General features: G+C 39.0%; 2 protein-coding genes across 3 annotated transcripts; both read right to left on the reverse strand.

Moving 5' to 3' along the window:
- Positions 1 to 232: 232 nt before the first annotated feature.
- On the reverse strand, positions 233 to 4,837 carry LOC148426325 (cathepsin S-like). Of its 2 annotated transcripts, XM_088409490.1 has the most exons (8): positions 4,692 to 4,837; positions 3,650 to 3,777; positions 3,455 to 3,577; positions 3,223 to 3,375; positions 2,918 to 3,142; positions 1,657 to 1,822; positions 1,469 to 1,571; positions 233 to 1,175 (listed from the first exon to the last, which is right to left on the reverse strand). In XM_088409490.1, the coding sequence occupies exons 1-8, from the start codon at positions 4,702 to 4,704 to the stop codon at positions 1,076 to 1,078; spliced, it is 1,011 nt and encodes a 336-aa protein (XP_088265616.1). In that variant the 5' UTR covers positions 4,705 to 4,837; the 3' UTR covers positions 233 to 1,075. The 2 variants fall into 2 exon arrangements, with proteins under 2 accessions (XP_088265616.1, XP_088265617.1); XM_088409491.1 differs by lacking the exon at positions 2,918 to 3,142.
- Positions 4,838 to 4,880: 43 nt separating this feature from the next.
- Positions 4,881 to 12,789, reverse strand: ctsk (cathepsin K). The gene is made up of 8 exons (XM_088409492.1): positions 12,622 to 12,789; positions 11,069 to 11,195; positions 8,640 to 8,762; positions 8,404 to 8,556; positions 7,482 to 7,700; positions 7,135 to 7,300; positions 5,734 to 5,842; positions 4,881 to 5,655 (listed from the first exon to the last, which is right to left on the reverse strand). The coding sequence occupies exons 2-8, from the start codon at positions 11,192 to 11,194 to the stop codon at positions 5,556 to 5,558; spliced, it is 996 nt and encodes a 331-aa protein (XP_088265618.1). The 5' UTR covers position 11,195; positions 12,622 to 12,789; the 3' UTR covers positions 4,881 to 5,555.
- Between the last annotated feature and the right edge of the window lie 93 nt (positions 12,790 to 12,882).

A 12,882-nucleotide genomic window follows, 5' to 3' on the forward strand; every position in this document is an offset into this window, starting at 1 on the left:
GATGTTGCACTAAAAAAGTAGAAAAAAATAAAAACATTCATTTGTAACCCAACGCGCGACGACTCGGAACTTTTTTAGAACTTCCAGACTCACTGCGGCGAAATAGTTATAATGAAATCACATAAAACACATGGTAAATATTTAAAATAGATCTTTGAAAATATTCCTTAGTGTCTGTTCTCAGTATATAGCCAAGATATGATGAAAACAAATCACAAAATAAGAGGCCAAGTGTGCTTGCTTCAAGTTTATTTGGCACTCTCGGTTGAAGACAAAATAAAACTACATTTTAAAAAAAACAATTACAATTTCCACAATGTACACTTACATTGAAATCCCAATTTGAAACCCTAGCCTTAGTCTGAAATAATTTGAACCCCCATCCCTAGTTGGAAACTTTAACTTTAGTTTAAAACCCTCATTTGAAACTCTTACCTGAAATTTGAAATCCTTATCTTAAACTTTAACTCATTCATTGCCAATGACGACTAAAGACCTCAAAGATTAATTTTTCCTCTAAGCCACTGACAGCTATATAAGCCAAGATCCATTTTCACTGCGCTGGCAGTGAAAGACTTCATTTGAAAGCATGCATTGAAATTTTTACTATACATTGATCCTTAAGATTGCTTTGAAAACTAAAACCTAGTTTGAAATTCCCTCAATTTACATTTTAATCTCAAACCCATTTGAAATCCTATTTGAAATCCTGGTTTGAAACCCTACTTTAGAGCTCTAACTGTGGTTTAAAACAAGACTTTGAAACCCTAACTCCAATTCGAGACTTAACACTCGTTTAAAAGCTTGAACATTTGAAGCCTTAATTTGAAACCCTATTCCATACATTGAAACTCCATTTTGAAATATTATTTTCAAACTCAACTCCTAATTTGAAAACCAATTTTTAAACCCTATACTTAGTTCAAAACCAAACTTTGAAAATGTCAAAACTAGCCCTGGTTTGTTACTTCGGCTTTACTATGCTATAGTCCTTTGGCAAAAAAAACAGCATGCGAACGGAATGAATATTTCAGTGTGCAGTAGATGAAGCCATTTTAGAAGTTTGTGTTGCAGACTACATGACAGGATAGCAGGAGAACATGGCGATACCGCATTGGTTGTTTTTTCCGCGAGCCATCCGGATGTAGCCATCTTCCCCGAACGAACGACCCCAGCTGGAGCAAAAACAGATGTCATTACCACGTCTGACCACACGAAAGCGCTGTTTCCCCTTGTTAACCTCACATGACGTCAACAGTAAGAAACAGTGGCCGGATTATACTGTATAAAAGACAACATAAAGACCTTTTATAACTGTTAAAACTTTGGCGATCGTGGTTGCCCAAAATTTTAGAAACAACTGGGAGTGAAAATGGTGTTTTAAAAGACAAAAATAACTAACATTGGATTTGATGAGATGGTCTGCCTAGTGTGTTGTATTATGGTGTTTATTAGGTCCATATGGTACCTGTTCTTGATCAACCAAAATTCTTTTCCATCCAGAGTTCCGTAGCCGACCGCTAACACGGCGTGGTTCAACTTCTGACAGCACGATGAGTCGTCGTACACACCTGGAAATGATCATAGGCGTCCATTCGCAAAATTCTAAACAGCATTCCATGTACGCACGGAGATAAGTGCCGGTCGTGAACGCACCGCTGCTGTAGAAAGCAAAGGTGGGCCTGGAGGCGTCGATGCCAACCGCGATGGGTCCCACTATGGCGAGCGCTTGCTTGAGAGCGTCTTCGTCACCTCTGGGCAGGACCTTGTAGCTGGAGCAGTTGGCGGCGCGTTGGGCGGCGCTGTAGCGACACTGCCCGGACTGCAAAAATGTTTTTTCGAAAAACTTAATCATTCTTAATTACTGTTATTAATATTTCACACCAAAAGAACATTCGAGTAACAACAAATTAAAGCTAAACTGAAGAAAAACTGGTGAACAAAAAAAGAAGTAAACTTTGTTAAATAATTTGTATTCTTCAAAATAGGCATCATTTGCTCAGGAAACACCTTGGCACATTTTGGTATTTTCTTAGCTTTATGATGTGGATGATGAGTTGTAATCACAGAATGTGCATTTTCAAGCATTAAAAGCTTGAATTTCTTGAATTATCTTAATAACATCTTGGTACTTTTTTAGTCAGGTTTATGATGTGGATTATACTTTAGGAGCTAAAATGACTCACAGTTGTGCACTCTTGAGTGTTGAGTTTGACATTTTGGCATTTCCTCAGTTAGAATTTTTCAAACTTAACCAGCTTGATAGTATTGTGACAATTTGTCTGCCAGCTTTATGATGTGGATGACGCTTTGTGACCTGCAATGACTTTCAGTTCAGAAATGTCCAGTTGCAAGAGTTAATATCTTGATAACATTTGACATTTTCTCAGCAAACTTTAAGATTTTTCAAGATAATAGTTGATAACTGAGCATTTTAATCAATCAGCTAAATGATGTGGATAATGATTCAAGACCTGGAATGCCTATCAGTTCACAGCTGTGTATTTTTAAGTTAAAAATTTGATAGCATTTTTGCATTTTCTCATTCAGCATTTTGATGTGGATGACACTTTATCACTTTAAACGACTTTCAGTTCATAGCTGTGCATTTTCATGCATTAAAACCTTGAATTTCAAAAAGAATTGTAGGGTGCTGGTGGAATATATATATATATATATATATATATATATATATATATATATATATATATATATATATATATATATATATATATATATATATATATATATATATATATATATATATATATATATATATATATATATATGCGTGTGTGTGTGTGTGTCTGTCTGGTATGTCACCATCTCATAAAAGGATGTGGTTGGTATCTTGGATAACAGTAATAGTAAGTATGACTTGAATTTCTGGATCATTACATGATTTTCAGATTTTCACCTTGCCCGTATACGGATACGATTCTTCCGATTCTATGCCGCCATTGTCAATGACGTAGCGGAAGGCTGAACTGATGAAGCCGCCGTAGCAGCCTCGATTGCCGTACTTGCACGAGCAGTCCACAAGGTTCTGGGGGCTCAGGTCCACCAGACGACCCGTGGTCTTAGCCAATTGGCCCTCAAGAGCCCCCGCCGCACTGAAAGCCCAGCAGGAACCGCACGAACCCTGGAAACCCCAAACTTTGCCCTTGTAAAACAAAAAATTCAAACTTTGGACGGAAATTCAGTCTCTTGTCCTTTCTTCACCTGCATCTTTACGCTCGTGACGTATCCTTGGTCCCGCCAGTCTACAGAGTCAGGAATGTCAGCTGTATTGCCGTGCGTCCAATCAGAAGACAGAGTGTCAAAGTCGGTGGGAAGAATCAAGGCGGCGAAAGACTGACGGATCTCGTCCAGTGTCTATGTAGGGACGCCAGAATTAACACAAGATGTCTTGGCGATGTGCGTGTTGGTACGTTCCATTCGGACCGAGTCTCACCAGATCTCCCAGGACGTTCATGCTGAGCCGGTAGCTGTGGAGGCCCATGGATGCTTCCAGGTTGTGCAGTGTGATGAACATCAGGTTCTTTTCCCACTTTTCTCGGCGATGAAGCTCCTCTTGCTGAAATGACGTGGACAAAGGAGACGTTTGGATGCACATACACGGGAAAACAAAAACAAAACATGACTATACCTGGCTGCGGTATTGCTTCCCATGCGTCTTCTTCCACAGCAGCCAGTGCTTATCCAGATCGATGTCCAACATGGCCGCCACCAATGTCACGTACAGTGAGATGAGCAGCAAGGTTGATAATTTTGGTCCTGTTAGGATTTTGGCAATATCTAACTTGGCATGACTAGTCTCTATAATGTGAAATGACAGGTCACGATGTGGAGTTATAAGATGTGAAATTGCATGACATGACATGGCATTTCATAAAATGGAATAACAATGTGATATTACGTGACATATTATTATGGTATGAGTTGAGCTGATTTTGATGTGATTTAAGGTGAAGTGGCATGGTGTGGCATGAAATGATGTGGCCTGATGTGGCATGGCATATGACACAGTGCTGTAGCATGCCATATGAGGGAACATGGCCTCTTGTGTAGTTAACATGACGATGCACCATAATGTGACATGGCATGTAATGATGTGGAGTAACATTGTGTGACATTGAATGATGTGGAATCTGGTTAGCATGGTGTGGAAAAACGTTTAAACAAGAGTAGACAGAGGATACAACCCAATTATGGTGATTTTTTTTTCTATTGGCTTTCACTACTGTTTTGTGTTTTTTTCACTTCCTTTTTTGAAAAAGAGCAAACCAAATGAAAATATAACTTCCTGAATTCGATAATCAGTTCCAGCTCTAAGACCTTTTTATTACAAATATACCTAAAGCATTAAAGGTACATCAGGAGTGTTCTGGTGACAGTTAACCGTCACGTACGGTACAACAACAAAATGAAACTTGCTCCATTTCCTGCATGGTACTTGAGCAACGATGTGGAAACGCAGGTACATTACAAAACGTTTTTTATTCATTTTTGAACATTGTCACTTATTTAAAAAAAAACAAAAAAACAATTACTGCAGCTATCAAAGCGGTCCAAAGTATACTGAACAAAAACCTAATGTGGATAAGTTAATCATGGACCATAAGAAAACTGTACAAGGCTTATATTTATGTTTGAATAATAATAAATTGTTTATTAAGGGTTACACTTACCTGCATGAAACATCTCAGTTGAGGGGTGATGAATGTGAAACAAAGTGTTGCTTCCTCTTCAACCAACCCAATATGTTAAATTTACCCTCAAGATTTATTTTAAAATAAGTCAAACAAGCCACCAGCCAAATCCAACAAAAATACGCAATACCTACAAGACATGCAAAAGAAAAGCGAGTTCAAATCGGCTCGAAAGGTCATTTCCCTTTATTTGGTAGTGGAAAACAGGATCAACAGCAGCCTCCAGTGGCCATAGTGTGTACTGCAAACTCCAAGTAGCCAGATATGGCGTCACCATTGCGGCCTTTTAAACTTTAATTTCATTCCATACAAAACATTATTTTTTACACATTAAAACAGTAATGATCACTACGAAAGTGCTGAACCGTACGGAGCCCCAAACATGACAAAATGCTAAATTGTGGCCACAAAACACATATTTCTTTATGTCGTAAAGAAAATAGCATTCCCTTTTTCTGAATTAATATCCATTTACTAAAGTCAGGATGCCTGTTTGTATATTTTAAACATCTGTTATTTTATTTGTATTATTTGTAAAGTATAATATTTATGCTGAAAATTATTAGTAAGTTATATTTGACGCAGGTATTTCGCATGCATGTTATGTATGTATAATTCATTGTCACCGATGAGTATTTTGCAGATACAAATTAGCATTTCATTGTCACGTGACACGTACACATCTCCATTATGACGTCACGTCTGTATTTCCGTGGAACTGCGTCGGCCAGCGACGCCGCGTATGTGCGCGCTTTCAAGTCAAAAACATTTCCGCTAACAGCCACAAAGACACTAAAACAGGAAACTGGTCGTCATGGAAACGGCCAAAAAGACGCCAGGCGCTCACACGATGGGGTAGCTGGCCAGGTTGGCGATGCCGCACAAGTTGCCACGGTTACGCGCCATCTTGATGTAGCCTTTGTTGCCCCAGCTCTCGCTCCAGCTGTAGAAAATACAAGTATCAAATTAAAAGAAAGCGATGGTGTACGTGTGATGATGTCACACAAGGATGATTTCACACCTGTTCTTGATGATCCAGTACTTTTTGCCCCTGGCTGTCACGCCGTAGCCCACCGCTAGCACGGCGTGGTTGACGTCGTCTTTGTTGCAGTTGGGGTCGTAGTAAATGCCTGCGCGTGTGACAGGGAGGAAGTATGAAGTGGTATGAAGTGACATGGCGTGATGTGGTTCGAAGGTGACTTGACATGATGTAACGATGTGAAGTAGCGTGGCATGACGTGACTTGGCATGATGGGATGTGACATGGCCTGGTGTGCTGTGATATGGATTGATATGACATTATGTGTCACGACGTGGTGTGGAATGATGTGAAATAGTGTGATGTGGTGGTTGTGTGAAGTTATATGAGGTGACGAGGCATGACCTGACTTGGTATGATATGATGTGGTTTGGCATGACATGGCATGAATTATGGCATGACCTGGTATGCTATGATATGGATTGATTTGATAACAGTAGTCTGATCTGTCATGATGTGGTGTGGGATGATGTGATGTGAAATTGCACAATGTAATATAACATGAATTGGCATGGGATGATATACTGTGATGTTCCATGCCTTGCCATGTGGTGTGGGATTACATAAAATGATGTAGCATGTCATGACATGCTATGATATGATGTGGCTTGGTATGATGTAACAGGGCCTGCAATGCTATGATATGGATTGATATGACATTATGTGGTCTCATCTGATGTGTCACGACGTGGCGTGGAATGATGGGAAAGTGTGATGTGATGGTTGTGTGAAGTTATGTGACGTGACATGGCATGGCGCGACTTTATATGATATGATGTGGCTTGGCATGACATGGCACGATGTCTTATAACATGGCATGACTGCAGGGTCTGGCATGATATGATATGGATTGATATAATATTCATAGTCTGATCAGTCATGGCGTGGTGTGGCATGATGTGATGTGAAATTGTATAATGTAAAATGATGTGAATTAGCATGGTATGATGTGTTCTGATCTGATACGTCATGATGTGGTGTGGCATGGGAAATGATATGATGTAATATGACAAGATGTGGATTGGCATAGAATGGCATGAAGTGATGTGGTAGTGGTGTGAAGTTATGTGAGGTCACATGACATGTGACATTATGTGGATTGTTATGATATGATGATACGGTTGGGTGTGACATGATATACAATGCAATTACATGGCATAAATTGACAGCTTGATGTGGCCTGTCCTGAAGGGATGTGGTGATTTAGCATGGTGTGATATGATGTGGCATGACCCACATTCTTGACTTGATTTCTCACAACATGACATGGTGTGATATGATGTGGCAGGATACACATGCTTGATGTGAATTCTCACAACATGAATTAATGTAGTGCAACATGATGTGGAATGATAAGTCAGGTCTTGTGCTACATTCACTGACCTCTTTGGTAGAACTGGAAGGTCCCCTGAGAGGCGTCGATGCCAACGGAGATGGGGCCAACCTTGAAGAGCGCCACGGCCAGAGCATGCTCGTCTCCTTCGGGAAGTTCCTTGTAGCTACGGCACTCGGCAGCTGTACCGGATGAGTTGTAGCGGCACATTTGTGCCTGCGGGAGGCGCCACAGGGGAACAGATCATTTCAATATCTCCTGTACCAGAGAAAATATCATCCGTTTTCTCTGCTATTTACTCCTTAAAGATTTCGGTGAACTGGAGTCATAGTTAACCACACCTTGGAGGATCTGACAGCCAATCAAAGAGCACAAATGGAGAGTCCGAGGTCCATACCTGTCCCACGTAGGGGTAGGCCTCCTCCGAGTCGATGCCCCCGTTGTCTCTGACGTATTTGAAGGCGTTGGTCATGTATCCTCCTCCGCAGCCGCTGTTCTCCGTCACACAGTCCACCAGGTTCTGAGGACTAAGGTCCCTCAGCTCACCCGTGGTCTTGGCCAGCTGACCCTCTAGCGCCCCCGCCGAGCTGAAGGCCCAGCACGAGCCGCATGAACCCTGAGAAACCAAAAAACTCCCTCAATTCTTGACACAATTTATTTCTACAACACTCAAACGCATTGATTTTTTTTTTTCGTGAGGGTGCATTCCTCTATTTGTCCACTTGATGCCAGTATTTCATCCCTTTGATCATGGTCTTGATGGAAAGCTTTTTCAGTGTTTCTCATTCATGGGATTTTCAGTTGGAAGCAATTGGAAAAATGTGCTTTTAATGTATTTGTTCTACATGAAGAATATGTTTGGAATAAATTAAAGACAAGTCAATACGAATTAGTGACAAAATACTGCTCAAAATGGCTAAATAAGTGTACTATCCCTTTATAAGTTAAACATTGAGAGGGTTTCATTGAAGGAGCTTCGTGCACCATAATTCATATAAAAACTGCAACAGTAAATGTACTGTAACGTAATAAATTCTGATTATTTTGAAGTATGTTCTGCACTCTTCCTTTTGTCCACTAGAGAGCAGCATTCACCACTTTAAATGTTCAATTTAGTCTAAGCTTGAAATGCATCTTTTTCAATATTAACTCACAAGCAAGTCAAAATGACGTTTTAAAATGGTAAAAACCGAACAAATGGATGTTATAAGATCATTTCACCAGGATTACCAGTTGCGCACAGAGTTTTATGTCATAACTTACAACAATACAAACACTTCTCAGTTTGTAAGATGATGTCATATGAGAAGATGACACACCTGGTCTTTGACGCGCGTGACCATGCCCGTCTTGCGGTAGTCCACCAACTTAGGCAGCGGGTAGACTTGCTGCTCCGGGCTCATGGTGTAGCCGCGTTCCCGCGTCATGGGCATCTCCAAGCCCATCAGTTTCTCCGCCACCTCCTCCGACGTCTGCGCCCACACCAAGTTCTCACGTCTTACAGCTCAGATGATCACGATGATGATATCGGGTCATCTGTTGCCATATTTCTCACCATGTCGCCCAGGTGGTTCATGCCCAGCTCGTACGAGTGCAGGCCCAGAGCCGCCTCCTGGTTGTGGGCCTCGATCATCAGCGCGTTCTTCTCCCAGATGGCCCGTCGGATGCCTTCCTCGTCCTGGTCCAGAGCGAGTGGAAACGTGGACCAAGGTTAGGAGGATGTAGGATTTTTCATTAGAATTTGTCTTTATTTCGGTTTGCCTTTTTTTTTTAAACTCATTCACTGCCATTGACGACCCTAGACGTCTTGTTCCTATGTTAATGGTCTGACAAGGAATAAGTTAATATCAAGCTAGTTTTAAATAGTCCTCAGAACAGGTTTGTCAGTATTATTTATCAAAAATGCTTATTTTTAAAATGATGTTTATTATTATTTTCATTACTAGATTTACTTTGTTTCTTTTTTAAATTGGGGAATGTCATTATTAGGTTTATTATAAGGTTTTGTTTTTCTATGAGCTACTTCAAACAATCATTTGTTTTCGTTTTTCTTAAAACAAAATCAGGCAGTTCCATTGTTACTTTTAGTTGTTGTTTTTTTTAATTAGCCAATTCCACTATTTGTTTTCAAATTGGTTTTTGCTTTTTGTTTAAATTCACCTGTCGTATTATTAGTTTTAGCATTGTTTTATTTATTTTTTTGATTAGCCTAATTCACTATTAGTTTTTGTGTTTGCTTTACTGTTTTGATTTTATACATAGCAATTTTCAGTTTTAGTTTCAGATTAGTTTTTTGTTGTTTTTTTTTCACAATCCAATTTTATTTTATTTTAAATTTTCTGACTATTAGTTTTGTATTTTTTTTTAAGTAGCCAAACACATTCTTACTTTTAGTATTAGTTTATTTTGTTTATTTTATAATAGGATTTATTATTAGATTTAGTTTTTTTTAAGTAGCCTGTTTCATGATGTTTCAGTATTAGTTTTATTTATTTATTTACTAGCCAATTTAAATACTAGTTCTAGTATTAGCTTCAATGATTTTATCAGTCAAATTTATTGTTTTTAGAATTAATTTTAGTTTTCTAGTTTCATTTTTTATTAAAAATTTTTTTTCAGACATTTTCATTAAGAAGGTGGATGTGTCTATCAATATAAAACATTTCAAGAACAAATGCTAAGTATTGATTAGAAAGTCATCCTTTTTGACTTGAAGCGTTTTCTTGAAGCGGACTTGAAGTGGATGTCGTTGGTTTGTGTACCTAATAAAGCGGCATTGTCATATGCGTGAGCGAAAAGTTGAAAGTCGACTTGAGCAAAGCGCGCAAAAAGAGGAGCAGGCAAATTGAAAGTCATCCATCTGGGCAAATGGGTCAAATTGACATTTTAATTAGGCGCAAATGGCTGCTGGATGCCGCAGCCTGGATTCTTTAATCAGGACGATTAAAAGCAGATCACATTGCGGTCTCGGGACATCCTCCCTCTTTACTAGCACAAAACACGGCAAATAAAGACTACGCGTGTGTGACGTTGTCAATCGGCTAAACTACAAGCACAGTTGACCATGTTCAGGTAGAAATAAAACCCTAATTTGAAACCAGAACACTAGCTTAATACCCTGTATTGAAACCTTAGCCCTGGTTGGAAAACCCTACATCAAAACCCTAACCCTAGTCTAAATCCTTGTCTAAAACCCTACGTTGAAAAAAAATCTAACCCTATTTTAAAACCATACTTTAAAATACAAACCCTAATCTAAAACCCTGCTTTGAAACCCTAACCCCAGTAAAAAAACAAAAAACAAAAAAAACTTTAAACTTGAGTCCAAGTTTAAAACCCTATTTTGATATTCTACCCCAAGTCCACAACCTTACTTTGAAACACTTACCCTAGTATAAAAAACAAAAACAAAACAACACTTGAGCCCATGTCTAAAACCCTACTTTGATACCCTATCCCAAGGCAAAAACCTCACATTCAAATCCTAACCATAGATCTAAAACCTTACTTTGAAATCCTTAACCTGTTTAAAACTGTACTTTGAACCCCTAACCCTTGTTAAAAAAAACACTTTAAACTTGAGCACTTTAAACTGAAGCCCAAGTCTAAAACCCTACTTTAATACCCTAGTCCAAGTCGAAAAGCTTTACTTTGAACCAAAAACCCTAGATTTAAAACCCTACTTTAAGACCCTAAACCTAATCTAAAACCCTACTTTGAAATCCTAACCCTTGTAATAAAAACACTTTAAACTTGAGCCCGAGTCTAAACTTAATCTAAAACCTTACTTTGAAAATCTTAACCTGGTTTAAAACCCTACTTTGAAACCCTAAGCCCATTCAAAAAAACAACACTTTAAACTTGAGGCCAAGTCTAAAACCTTACTTTGATACCCTACTTCATGTCTAAAACCTTACTTTAAAACACTAAACCTAAACTAAAACCTTAATTTGAAGCCCTTAACCCACTTTGAAAAACACTGACCATGCCGTTGTATTCCCGCCCGTGTGTTATCTTCCACTGCTCCCATTGGCTGTCCAGGGTCACCTGATCCAGGCGGGCCAGAACCGACGCGGCCAACAGAAACACGCAAACGAAACGCAGCCACATCCTGCACAAACAAAAATATTTCATATTATTTCTCCTGCCTTGTATTCACATTGAAATTGTATTTTTCTGTTTTTGTATTGTTTGTATTGTTGTATTGCTTTTGAATTTTGGAGTGGGCTTGACTGAACATGGTGACTGTAACCATGGCAACCAAGGAGGAGAATGCACACTTTTGGGTGCCGATCCGTTGAGAGACGTGGAAACTAGGACGTGGCTTTGTGCTAGCAATAGCATTAGCCATTCTGGTGTACATTGTTAGTTTGATGCTACTAGCATGCATGCTAAGAATGTGCACCAGTTTTCTGTTTGTTAAGTAAAGCACTGAAAAGAACACGAGCAGCTGGAACAGCTGACAGGAACAAAAAGTATGCAAAAACTTGCAACGGGAAACATCTGAAATAACAAAGGACATCTGGATAAAAAAAAATGGCTGACGGGTAGAAGAAGTGACGTGACCTAAAAGAAAACAAACACATGGAATTAATGTTTGGCTTTAGCATGAAGTGGTGGAGCGGAATGAAGTATAAATATTTCGGTACTTCAATGAATTTTTTAAGTGTCAATATTTAGACCCAAAAGAGCTTTTCTGATCTCGTTTCCTTGGAAAAACAACTTTTTACCAATGCCTTTGCCAAAATGAGATATTGCTCACTTTTTTTTTCATTCTCTGAGACACCAAAAAGGCAGAAATAGATTAAGTTACGATTAATTGTTGTCAATAGGCATGCATTGGCTTAGGATCAATTTAATGGTTTACTGTGGTGTGTGTTCAGGTGATAAAATTCAAAGTTGTTTTGAGAATATACGAAAAGTGCTGCATTACGATAATAATAGCAGTAGTGATGCAGTATCACTAGTGCTTGTAGAGTTGACTCAACAAGCTGCCTATTTCAAAATAATTAGGTGACAATTGTTGATTTTTTTTGTTTTTACATTCTTGGCATGCATGGAGGACAATAAGTAGCTTTTTGTCTTAAAAACAATTGCTTACCAGTGACGGAACACTGACTTACTATGAACAATTAAAAAACAAAAACAATGTGAATGTATTGATTTATATATTCATTCGTGCTGAACCTAATACACAAATATGCAGTATTTTGTTAGAAAATAGGACCGATTGTGTTCAGTGGGAAACAACGTGATTTCTCACTTTTGTAAGAAATTTTGTCTCATGGGATTTGTGTCTCCTTCCGTCCCCAATAAATGACTATAACTTGTTTTTTCTTCTTTGTATTTAAGTATATTTCAGGGACTGCACCAATTTTCACTTGAATATTATTTTTCTTGTTTTACTCAAGTGTCTTTACTTCTACCTTCATTTTAAGTACTTTTAAGTCAGATTTGGTGCTAAAACAAGGAAAACAAAACTTGAAGACCGGTAGACAACTTTGAAGTCAAATATATGAACAGAAACTTTGCCATACCTTCAAAACTCCACAAGTCAGTCAGGTTTTGGAGTCGGTGGTTCTGTTTGGGTGCCGGGCGGGTCCAATGCGCAAGTAGGTCAGCGTCTGGTTCATATGTACTGGAATTTTGAGGAAGTACACATGGAGTTTTGGGTTTGGGGAGGAGTTGCGCAGAGGAACCAAAAGGAGGGCATCTGGTTTCACTTTGAGTGCAAGCCTGCCTTCATGTCGCTTCATTATGCGGAAAAGTCTGCTGACACGGCTGGAAAAAACCAAGCA

This window comes from Hippichthys cyanospilos, chromosome 3 (genome assembly GCF_059441005.1).
Source record: "Hippichthys cyanospilos isolate Australia breed blue-spotted pipefish chromosome 3, RoL_Hcya_1.0, whole genome shotgun sequence".
In the NCBI taxonomy this organism is placed as follows: Eukaryota; Metazoa; Chordata; class Actinopteri; order Syngnathiformes; family Syngnathidae; genus Hippichthys; species Hippichthys cyanospilos.

Bases quoted from the DNA above. Each gene is read 5' to 3' on its own strand.
- LOC148426325 (XM_088409490.1), bottom strand. The intron at 1,823-2,917 runs GTGAAAATCTGA...ACATTTTTGCAG, and splicing joins CGTATCCGTATACGGGCAAG to TCCGGGCAGTGTCGCTACAG. The intron at 1,572-1,656 runs GTGCGTTCACGA...GATCATTTCCAG, and splicing joins CTTTGCTTTCTACAGCAGCG to GTGTGTACGACGACTCATCG.
- ctsk (XM_088409492.1), bottom strand. From the start codon at position 11,194: ATGTGGCTGCGTTTCGTTTGCGTGTTTCTGTTGGCCGCGTCGGTTCTG. The intron at 8,557-8,639 runs GTGAGAAATATG...GTGTGGGCGCAG, and splicing joins TGAACCACCTGGGCGACATG to ACGTCGGAGGAGGTGGCGGA. The intron at 5,843-7,134 runs GTCAGTGAATGT...TCACACGCGCAG, and splicing joins CTTCCAGTTCTACCAAAGAG to GCATTTACTACGACCCCAAC.